Source organism: Crassostrea angulata, chromosome 10 (assembly GCF_025612915.1).
Source record: "Crassostrea angulata isolate pt1a10 chromosome 10, ASM2561291v2, whole genome shotgun sequence".
Classification (NCBI taxonomy): Eukaryota; Metazoa; Mollusca; class Bivalvia; order Ostreida; family Ostreidae; genus Magallana; species Magallana angulata.
The window spans coordinates 25,564,390-25,577,109 of record NC_069120.1 but is presented as its reverse complement, the minus strand read 5'-3'; the positions used below and the strand labels follow the sequence as shown (position 1 = coordinate 25,577,109).

Here is a 12,720-nt window from a genome sequence, read left to right as displayed (position 1 = left end):
TGCATGTACTTATACAGAACATATTTCTTTTTCCGATCTTAAATATATACCCAAAGTTGCTGAATATCATATGTTTTGGAAGGAAAATGAGGGATAGGGGACCTTGTTCTTGTAATCAATTAAATGATGCACTGGTATTTGACCTGTATCTTTGGTTAACCCCCACCCCCATCCCCGTTCTAAATACGTTAAATTATATTCACGAGTGTTAACAAATCATAATACTATCAACAAATTAGAAATTCAGTTCCAGAATTTGTGATATAAGAATATTTTTTCAAAGTGCGTTAAGAGTGTCGATACTAAAATATGTTGATGTACCTTCATAACACACTTTGAAAATTTTTTTCAAAGTGGGTTAACTTGGTCTAAAATTTAACGCACTTTGAAAAAAAATTTCAAAGTGCGTTGATTTTGTCCAAAATTTAACGCACTTTGAAAAAAATTTTCAAAGTGCTAATTTTTTCAAAGTGCGTTGCCACAGGGCTACAATCAATTGAACTCCCGATCTCAAATTAAATTAGCGATATTATTACCGCTAATTTAAAGCTGCATGGTCCGCTTTTTTTCGCTATTATAGTATCCAATAATTATCTTAAATCATCTTAGAAAGTTATAGATTTTCGCCTACTCACACCAGCAGAATCGGTCTCCTTTCAAAGTTAGAAATATTCAAAGTAAATAAAATAATTTCTTTATGGAAACACAAAAAAAACAAATCAATCTGCATCATGGGAATGTTTAGAAAAGGGGACCGTTTGGTTTCGATCGTCCCCGCGTGATTAGGTTTATTCAACCCGCATGTTATGCATCAATTGTAAACAAAACAAATTTTAGAGATGAGTTTGTACTCAAGAAAGTTTCCTAACATCTAAGCATAATCTAGCCTAGATTGCGAGGGACTCCGATTGTGTCAGCACATCGGAAGGCTTCGAAAACCAGGGTATTCTTGACCAGTGAACAATATTCACTAGGTTGGTGATACCCCGATAGATGAAAACTACTCGCTAGGCTAGGGACGCCTTATCTACTTATTAATAAGTTCCCGAGGCATTCCAATGGTGCAAACACTTCGGATGGTTTCGGGATCTAGGGTACGCTTGATCAGTAAATACCACTCACTAGACTTGGACAGTCCGATCGGTGAACACTACTCACTGGTCTAGGCAAGTCTGATCTAGCATATCTCCCAAGGCCTTCCGATTGTGCAAGCACTTCGGAAGGCTTCGGAAGGCTTCGAGAAACACACACTTTGAACACTTCTCAATAGTTTCACCGGTCAATGGGTTGGAAGCGCATTATCTAGCATAGCTCCCAAGGCCTTCCGATGGGGCAAGCACTTCGGAAGGCTTCGGGAATCAGGGTACACTTGATCAGTGAACACTACTCACTAGGCTGGGGAGACCTCAATTGATGAACACTACTCACTGGGCTAGAGACGCCTGATCTTACATAGCTCCCAAGGCCTTCCGATTGGGCAAGCACTTCGGAAGGCTTCGGGAATCAGTGTACACTTAATCAGTGAACACTACTCACTAGGCTCGGGGCTAGGCAAGTCTGATCTAGCATATCTACTAAGGCCTTCCGATTGTGCAATCACTTCGGAAGGCTTCGAGAATCACACTGTGAACACTTCTCACTAGTTTCACCAGTCAATGGGTTGGAGGCACCTTATCTAGCATAGCTCCCAAGGCCTTCCGATTGGGCAAGAACTTCGGAAAGCTTCGGGAACCAGGGTACACTTGATCAGTGAACACTACTCACTAGGCTGGGGAGACCTCGATTGATGAACACTACTCACTGGGCTAGATACACCTGATCTAACATAGCTTCCGAGGCCTTCCGATTTGGCAAGCATTTCGGAAGGCTTCGGGAATCAGGGTACACTTGATAGGTGAACACCACTCACTAGGCTGGGGAGAGCTCGGTTGATGAACTCTACTCACTGGGCTAGGGACTCCTGATCTAACATAGCTCCCGAGGCCTTCCAATTGTTCAGGCACATCGGAAGTCCTCGAGAAACAACATAAGCTTGATAGCTGAAGACAAATGTATGTATTATTGATCACTAAACCCTTGGCCATACTCAATCCAATTTATCGGCGATACACTACTCATTAGGTAGGCACATACACAAATGCACTTGAACTGATATATATATTTATATTTCATCTAAGTGTTACTCTTGGTGAACTCTGCAGTCATCTGGTCTTCTGTACACGTGTACTTCTGATAAAATAGCACAAATCATTGCACTTTATTGTGCCTTCATTACCAATGCACTCATTTCTAAGGATTTTGCCCACTGTAAACACTTTAATGATGTTGAAAAAGGATAAAACAATTTTTATCCGGCATAGTAATTATTTCTTAGCATATTTTGATTGGATACATGATGAATTACAAATGAACCGGTTTTGATTGGGTGTGAACTATTACTAGTATTTTGAAGGGGAAAACACATTTTAAGCTGCGAATCCGGTATTTTTTCGAGGTTGCAAAAAACTGAATCAAAATGCACTATAAATGTCATTATATACATACCTGCAAGTTTAATAGCCTTAAATTGTTAATAAAAACATGAAAAAGGGATTGAGATTAATTTCAGTGAAGATTTGCTTTTATAAATACATGTAGAAAACAAAAGAATTATGTGATGTTTGATTGGAGAACAGTCGTTGCTATAATTGCTTTGATAGTGTAAACATGTTAGCTCCTAGAGCATGAAAAATATATCCGCGCAACATATAAACATTTTAGTTAAATTTGATTATTTTAAATATTGGTCTTCAAATTTAAGCAATAATTAGATCGATTAAACCATAAAATCAGCAAGGGTGGAGGAACCCTTAACGTATTTAATAAAAGATGTGAACTTTTCAGAGTTGCCTTGGTTTTTTTTGTTTTTCCAAATTACCATAGTAACATGTGTCAGATGTTGTAAATACAAATATTTTGTTTTAATGAAAACCTATTTGGTATTTTCTTAAGATTTTAATTTGCCCACCAATGTTTTATTCTATTTTGAAAATTAATTAAGTATTCGTTACCGTAGCAACGGATATTCTAGGCAACAAATTCATGGTGTTTAATTTAAAGATGTTCGTTTCTATGTTTTGAGGAAGCCATTTTGGGTCACCTCTAGTCTGAAAATTCGGTATCATATATTTATTCTATTCGTATATTTATATTTTACAATGCCAAATAAACTCTTCTGAATTAAATAGTTAAGGGAAGATTATATTTACAGAGTTTTGTAAGGGACTTTTTTTGTGGCGGACGGTTATCAAGAAGAAAATGAACATTTTTCATAACTCAATAGTTTTCGAATACTGTAACTATAGGTTCCTAATTTTCAGTTCAAACCAAACTTCCAGATAGTTCTTGCATTCAGATATCTACATTTTGTTTTATTTGAACAACTTTTGAATATTTCTATCGGTATATATTGGCATTTTTAGCTTATATTTCATAAACTTCCAAGAAAAAAAAATGAACTCCAATTTTTGCCAAAGTTAGTTAAGTTCATGTAATATCTAAAATTTTACATTATTGACCCATACCTTTGGTTTTATTTTCTGAGTTTATAAGATTTTTCTGACAAATCTGTTATAATCTGAGACTTTTAAATAATTTCTTGCACGTTGAAATAATAGTGATTGATAACAGAGTTTTATTAGTAAATGTTAAAATATTAATTAGGTGATGAAATTTTCAACTTTTTCTTTATACATATTCTAATTTCATTTATCTTCAATAGAATGACTAAAAATGTATTTGATGCCATAGCTATATCCGAAAGAGACTCATAGAGTGAAAAGTGATTTATCTACATTAGTTCCACTTTCAGTGCAGAAAGGTTAAGTTAGATGCGTCGTAGCGCGGAAAGAAGCATATAGACCCTGAATTTTTGTCTTGAATTTTGGTTAAGCTGTGTGTATATTAAACAAAATACTTAAGAAAAAAATGTTAGACCTTTTATCGCAGGATCCAACCTCCATAAGCATTAATGTATGCAATATAAAGAAATTCGGTGACTATGCGTGCTTAAAACTTTAGTTTTTACGTGAAAGTGCTCTTTAAAAACTATTACAATAGGTGCTGTTGTTATGAACATTTTCGAACCGCGCGCACAAGTTTGTTTGAAAATGTGCTAATATTATCAATGTAATCTACAAATTAAAACTCAAAAAGTTGCCCTGAATCAAATGCTTTGATCTTTATTTTTGTCATGGAAATTCATATTCCTAATAAAAATTCATCTTATACGGAAAATGTAAAAAGAATTTCACTTATCCAGAAAAATGATATGTTTTTCTGGTATAGTCGCCTGAATACAAAACAATATTTAAATTCAATATGATTTATTATAGACATCAATTTTTTATCCGACAAAACGTACCGGAACTGATTTTTATGAAATATTTGACACTGCAAATCATTCCTGATTTATAGAACTTCAATTTTAATTTCCTTTTCACTTTAAAACAAAAAATATAATATACCGGATAAAAAAAATGTCATCCAAGTTGTATGACCCAGACCCAAAATCTAAGAACTAGGTCAATGAACAGTTGTAGCGCTTGATTTTGTGTTTGTATTTACGGTATGCAAAATGTTGATTTCAAGTGTAAAATGTTGATAAAAAAAATCATAATACTGTCCTTTACATAGGGTACAACTTATCACAAACTCTACCTAGAGGCTAGTAAAGTTTAGTTTATCATGATACAATAAAACTGGGGGGAAAATCAAACAAAATCAAAAAAATGTTTTGGTGAATTTGTCAAGATCTTGTTCAAGTACAAGACGGCTTTGCACGTACGATTTGAACTATATTCATGCATGTTAACCCGATAAGATAAGATAAAGTTGAGTGGAAAAAAAATTATATGAATAAATGGTAACTGCATCTGATCAAGATATACCCCGACGCAATCAATGGAGAAAACTTGTCTACAATGTTCTACTATACATGTAGGTCGGTCCTTTGGTGCGAGAGTTGACTGTACCGAAACTACCGCCATTCCGAACATTTTTTATTGATAATTTTTTTTTCAAATACATTGGTTACGTGTGAGGTGTAACAATTTTTTTCAGTTCTTTTAAAATTTAAAGTTCACATAAAAGTTTGAGGGTGACAGCGTGATTTTGGCGATAATGTTCAATTTCAATAAAGTGCATTTTTGTAAATAGAAATTCCACATTGTTGTTAATAGTACATGTGCGAGTCGTGAACAAAATGAAATATCAAATCTCTTTCATTTTCTTATTCCTAAAAAAACTTTTTTTACTTTAATGAAGTCAAAACAAAACTGTTTAGGAAGTTTTTATTGAGTAAATAAAAATTTCAATCTAAACATTTCGAATGTAAAATTTACACGCAATTTATATTTCGTAAACATATTAAAAAGATTAATTTGCTATAACATATAATTAATTGAACACTGTATAAGAAATTGGAGACATAGAATGAATTGGTTAATTGGTTTCTTGAGCTTTTATTTATTTGTCGAAGGTGTGGCTTTCTGTTCCACCGTGTCCGTACCCTGGAAAAGAAAGCAAGAAAAGTCAAATTATTGTAAAAATTGTCCTGTTATTACGTATATTACGTCTGCATGTATTCCTTCCTTTACTATTTTTGAATTAGTAATTACGAATTTAATATGCAATATGCAAATTTGGACAGTTGATAGAATTGTCCTTCACAAAAATTTAGATTATTGGGAGTCAAATTTTGTACTGTACAAATTTTGATTCCAAATGATCTAAATTTTCGTAAAGGAAAAAATATTGACACTTTTGTTGTTTGAAACAGAATCTTTCTGATATGAAATCAATATTTATCAATGAAATCTATAGAATTAAAATACAAAAGATTTTAAAGAAAGTTTTTTATAACTATTCGTAAATCAATAACATATAAAAAAAAATTCTCTAAAACTCTCTCTCTCTCTCTCTCTCTCTCTCTCTCTCTCTCTCTCTCTCTCTCGTTTTTGAAGATGGTATTTTAATCAATTTTACCTTTCGGTCCAAACAATGCCGAATAACACGGATTATGGCAATATGGTTTTCCTTCTCTCTGAAAAGAAAAAAATATAACTGCATTACACTTAATCTATTTCTTTGAATACAATGTACAACTTTTATTTCAGTTGTCCAATAATTTAAAAAAAAATTATTGAAATTGACATGGTGCATGTTAATGTAATCGGATTTTTGAACAAATTTCCATAATATATGTGCAAGATAAATGCGTGATTTTAATGCAAATGTTATTTATCTTTTGAATGATTACTTCCATGCATTCGCTTAATTAAAGCTGGGTGAAATAACGTAGATATATAGATAACGATTTGGTTGTCATATACCAGTTAATTTCTGTTGATAAAATTTATCCGTATACTGAAATGTACTAAATATTGTATATTTTCATGTCAAATTGAAACTATCGTGTTAATTCTGGAAATACAGTGTATTTGTATTTGCTAACGAATCCTTCATTGTTGAAAGTTCAATAACAGTTCTAATTTGTGATGCAATTATTCCTAATAGAAGTCAACCTCAGTTTTAAAATGACATTCATGTTTTCCGCATGTACTTTTCTTGTTTAAACATGTATTTGTATCATTTAAACGCTCTTCTGTTCATAAAGTGAGCTTATGTACATTATATGTTACTCAGACAACGTAAGGACGTGATAAACTATTTATTTTATCGAGTCAAAATGATCGATTTTTGAAATGATTGATTAATCATATATTGTGTGTCTGCCACATTTTTATTGGACTGTCTCTCTGAATTCAAATATTAAAGGTGTTTCCCCAATAGATTGCAAAAAAAGAGAATGAGAAAAATAAGAAGTCAAATTTTTTTCTGTTATTTTATTTTCACCGAAAGAACTCTGAGAAAGACGGATGGATACATGTTTTTAGTCTTAATAGAGGCGTTAAAGGAATGATGTAGTGAACGAAATGACAGACTGAGCGTTCTCTGACCGTAATCCAGTTTGATATTCATATATTAAAATACCTCAGCATGGCTCCCGGAAGCTAATGTCTTGCCGCACTTTGCACACTTCAGACATCCTCGATGCCAGTCCTTCCCAATGGAGGAAACCTTCTCAGCTATATAAAAAAAATTTCAAACCTTCTTAAAAATTTCATCAGTTCCTAAAAGTACAACCAAATGTAAACCAAATATTTTTCCCTGAATACATCGTGAACTCTTTATAAATTTGAACCAAGCCTTTATCTGACATCTTCTGAAATGACACCCGTTTACTTATCCCTTCCTTCTACAAGCGGCGGGTTTTTTTCTTTCTCTTTTTGACTAGTTTTTTACAACAGCTTCGTTAAAATAGCATGGTGTCAGTGGGAAAATTACCACGTCCTGATAAGAATGATAATCAAGTGATTTTTTGGGTATATAAGAGGTAGTCATATTTAATTCCATGATAACTATATAATTCATTACATTGCTCGATGTTATCAGAATGATATGCAACTTTTTAATTTCTTTATCATTTGGGTGGTTCTCTTGTTATCTGCCCCTGATATGAAGTTTATGAATTTATGACAATTCTGACCTGCCACATGTAACCTTCGATTTAAAATACCTGAAATGAATTTTCGCAAGCTTCCAGCTATCTCCTCGCGGTTTAATGTCACATAAAACATCCCCCGTTCCATCCCCCAAACCCCCCGATCTCACACATATGTTTATTTACGCTTGAAAAAAGGATATATCTCTTTTTTTTATTACTTTGATTTACTCCTCATGAAAGTTCCTAAATTATATCGGCATAACTAGCACATAGTGCCATTTTGCTATAGAACAAATTCCATTGTAAATACCAAGGACAATGGATGTTTTGTGTGCAATTTCACAGCAAACAATCAAGAACGGAAGTTGCAATTTACATATTTTCTTCCCTTTTGAGATTAGTTAATTTCTCAGTTACACATTATATTAGACTAAGAAAGAAATAGCAAGCACATTATTATTTTGTTCTTGCGTATGCTAGTATTATTTACTTCCCTTTCCTTTGTGTAGGATTGCTATAATCTGTTAAATACTTGTGCATATGCCGTAATCGCAATGCATTCTTAAACATACATTATTTATTCTTTTCTTCTCTATTCTTTAAAGGATATATTCTCCGACTGTTGTATTATTTGCTCGAAATTACTCGTTAAAATATTACTGCCTATGGATATTTTTTCAATCTAAAATTTCTGAGTCGAGTAACTATGAAAATCCCATAAAAGTAAATAAAATGCCCGCTACTTTGGAAGAATGTTCCGCGCATGTAATTAATCACAACATGTTATCATTGTTGAAGCGCTTTGCAAGTTGCTTGTCGTCATCGCAATAAAAAAAATGAAAAATAAAACAGTTTTATATACATGCATGCACAATGATAAATGATGGGAAAGGAGATAGCACGGTTCAGTAATATCGACACCGTATTACAGTCTTATGCGCACCCCCCTTCCCACACTCATACAAGATTCCACTACAAAAGATCAAAAGTCATATCCGCATTTATCATTTCCCTAATTTCTGATTAGACGTCAGACATTTATAAATACTTCTCTAAATGATAAGATGTGAAATCTCCAATTACAGACACGTAGCATCAGACTTTTTCCTTTAAATTTCAATATAGAATATTGAATTTTGAAATTTTGTAGAGAGTGTCCGACACACTTTTACGGGAGTATTTTAACAAAAAATACAAAGAAAAATTTGACTTTACTTCAATAAAATTTTAGAGTACTATGAAGAACACCCCACCCACTACGGTCAGTTTAGTATTTGGGCGATTGGCGAAGATTTTTTAAAGGCTTGTCAAGATTGCGGGTAAGCCTCCGCCCCACCCCTTTCAAAACGATGCTACATGTAGTCCCCTGTGCATTTAATATATGTTCTGTGTATTAGTAACGAGGAATAAGAGAGAGAGAGAGAGAGAGAGAGAGAGAGAGAGAGAGAGAGAGAGAGAGAGAGAGAGAGAGAGAGACTCTTCTTCTGAAAATGAATTGGATTAAAAGAAATAAATGCGCTTTAAGCAGGTTTGTTCTCAAGATATTTTGATAAAAGATTCCACTGTTGAATTAATATTCAAATGTTGTTTTAGTTTGTTTTTATAGAATGGCAAACAAAATCCCAATATATGTGTACCCTCAGAGGTCAAAGCCCTTTGCTGTGGTATTTTATCATCGAGCCCACCAAAAGAATGTCAACTGCTATAATAATAGTCTAATACTGCATCGTGGGTTTTATGGAAAGTAAATAGCTTTGTAAACTCGATTATACCTCAAGCGGCAACCGGTTGCTAAACAGGGACCGGTTTTATCTCATACTTCCAATTAACTTTCTTGTTGTTGCTTCACTTGACATCACAAGTATTTCAAAGTTTCAGCTCAAACTTCTTTTTTAACAATAATACCAAATTTATATTTTAATATTTTTATAATGAGAAACCACAGGCTTTTCCACCTGCGTTGAATTAAAGTTTTTATTGACTGTTCTCGGATTTATTGATCGCCTAGCTAATATACATATTATGATTTACAACCATATCCTGCCCGCAATGACTCACTGAAGAAATGAACTTCACAAAATTTACGCCTGTCGAACAAGGAGAAACGCATATCTTCAGTTAGAGCATTATTTCACGGGATGCCTCGCCAAGTATACATCTTCATATTAAATTAAAGATTAGCTATCTTATCAATGTTTTCAAAAATAAACTATCTATTCAGAGCATCAATATTTCTGCCGTAAATCTGCTATTTACATTTCATTCATCTTGCAATACTCACGATCAAGATAAAAACCTGTTATTCATTACACAACCACTATACAAATATCATTCAATTTGACCGTAAGCGCTAACTTCCTTATAAGGCATTTTACGATTAATAAAAAAAATAAATCGACAAGAATACTAAATGTACGAATTACTAATACCTACCAAAGTACACCTCCTTGTTGCACGTTGGACACTTAGGCATGGTGAATTTCTTCAACGGGGTAAACACTGCTACTGCTGTCTGATGGCTTTTGCTTTTCAACTCACTGTCACCAACTGTTTGTGTATTGTCGCCCGAGATGAGATAATCTACGGCAGATCCTGTGTAACATAAACTGAAATAGTAAAACTAAATTCCGTTTCCTTAATTTCAGGATGTCCAGACCAAGTGGCAATTGAAAGATAATTAATATGACAACATTTTAACCAAATTAAATCGCCCAATTAAAATTTCAAAATCTTCTATGATCTTATAAAATATACATATTAACTTTATAAAAGAGTCATTTAGAATTATTTGATGCCAATTATGCCCCACTTGAATAGTAAGGTATTTACTCATTCGTTTATTGCTTCCTCATGAGATTATTACAAATAATTAGAATTAATTAATTATATAAATATCAGAAAATATGACAGACCTGTAAGTTCAAAGAAAAAAGAGAAAAAATTGCTATGTAGGATAAAGATACATATGTATGTCTAAATACGTCACATAGAATATATAGTGCCACGCCCATCGTCTCAAGCCACGGTCCGGGGTCCGCTTAGCTCTCTCCTACCCGGCTATATAGGTTAGAATCTTACATTTTGGTTGTGGACTTTGCGACGATGCACCGTGCAATACACAAGAAAAGTTAAAACAATTTATTGTATAACTGTTTCATACGCCAAAAAATTAAATTAAAAGGACAAAATCCCCCTCAGTTTCCATGGGTGATGAGACTATGTCACTGAGAACACTTATTGTCCTGTGTGTAGGGTGTCGGAAGTCCGAATCTTGGAGATAATCGACTTTGTTTAAACACGTTTTATAAATCATCGGTTTAAAATTAAAAGACTGTGATCTTTTTTTTCTCGTGATTATCGTGTCTACCCCACCCCCCCCCCCTCCCACCACCCTCGAAAATTTCGATCGGCATTTGCTTAAGGATGACGTTTACTCAGAATGAAAAAAAATTCCACTGATGATAATGAAAAACCAACTATTGTGTGTTATAAACCTTTTATTGTAGTGTTATTTTTCATTTTCAAAAAAGTAGGTCAATGACCTACTTTTTGAGTTAATGGCCATTGTATATTTTTGGAAAATTAAAGGAAAATCACTTAAAATTTTACACTATGATTGAGATTTTCTTAATTGTGAAAATAATACCAATTGCTAAACACTTTTGAAAATGAAATACAATTTATGAATGGCAGTGACACTAAATACATACAAAGCAGTAAGTTTTCCTTCACAATTTTTATAAATATTCCAGTCCGAATTTCCTCTATCACTTTTCAAATCCCTACCCATTTTTGATCCAATTTTACAAAAAATTGAATGATGATAATACAAAAACATTTATAGTATTAAACTACTTATATTGATCTTATACTGTTGGCATATAATTTACATGAGGTCAATGATCAAAATTTTGAGATATGGTGTCTTTTCTTGTTTTTAAGCATAATTCAATATTTTTTAAATTCATGCCATACGGTTATTATAATGAATAAATGAGTTAAAACTACCAGAAAATATGCAAAATTATATAGACTAAAATATAAAATCTTAACTTTTAATATTAGAGTACTTCCAAAAATGTTTAAGCAGAAAACAAAATCTGCAAAATTTAGTCCGAATTTCCTCTGTTTGGCTAAAAGTCTTTTTTTGTTTTGGCATAATTCCATAATGTAGTAGAAATATCGAATGTTATGTCAATAATAATTCATTTCACGGATACTTTTTGTGTTTAGAACAAATTTTACTCATGACATTGAACTTTATAACAATCCGAATTCGAGAACTCAAACCCTGAGTAAACAACACCCTTAAAATGCTTGAAATTGCTTCAGGAGAACTACCGGGTCATGTCCGTTTATTGCAATTACCTTCTGTTGAGGTGGAAGTACATGTAAGATATTCAAGTGATTGATTTAATTATGGCAAATGTCCAGAAATAGAAAACAACGTTAATGTAAGTTGAATAACTCCATATAATAAAATTATGTCTTTAATGTCCTTCGTAGTTTTACAACTGTTTGTAAATAATTCAATATTCATTTACTCTCTTTGCACACGACACTTTCACAGCCTCGCCCTTTACATATTGAATCAATGGGAAGCCAAGGTGATAGGTCTACCTGTGTGACGGGAAAGGTAACAAATTACGTTTGATAAAAGCCTGCTGTTGTGGGTATACCCATGGCGGGAAACCTTTTCATTACCCGCGTCCTCTTTCATCTCGTTTTAAAAAATAACTAATCTTTTTTAAATTGGCCTTTTACATCAAACGAATAGACCATAAAGTAATGGAGAATTTAATATCCTGCATAACTCTTTTTTTTTTTTTTACAAACATATTCGTTCCAAAACTTTATATGTATATTTATTAAAATAACTTCATCCCTCGGTTACCCTTTTAAGCATAGCCATATACACCTACGCACATTGTCCTATAGTATACCCTCCCACATCGCATAATTTCACGCAGAGCTGATACAAGCCTCTGTTAAAACATGTTTAACAGCCATAAAAAGCCATCTGTATATTGTTTTCCCCTTGTAGACCGTAACTCTTCTGGATATATCTGAATGTTGCGATACCCCTCGTTTTATATCGATGCATCGAAGAACAAAGAAACAGTCATTAACCAGGCAATGTGATATCTTACAGTTGCTGGAGAGAGAGAGAGAGA

General features: G+C 33.2%; 1 protein-coding gene across 1 annotated transcript; it reads right to left on the bottom strand.

The window, feature by feature from the left end:
* Positions 1–5,315: 5,315 nt before the first annotated feature.
* On the bottom strand, positions 5,316–10,141 carry LOC128164700 (cysteine-rich protein 1-like). The gene is made up of 4 exons (XM_052828688.1): positions 9,980–10,141; positions 7,033–7,127; positions 6,025–6,082; positions 5,316–5,549 (listed from the first exon to the last, which is right to left on the bottom strand). The coding sequence occupies exons 1-4, from the start codon at positions 10,017–10,019 to the stop codon at positions 5,506–5,508; spliced, it is 237 nt and encodes a 78-aa protein (XP_052684648.1). The 5' UTR covers positions 10,020–10,141; the 3' UTR covers positions 5,316–5,505.
* Positions 10,142–12,720: the final 2,579 nt, after the last annotated feature.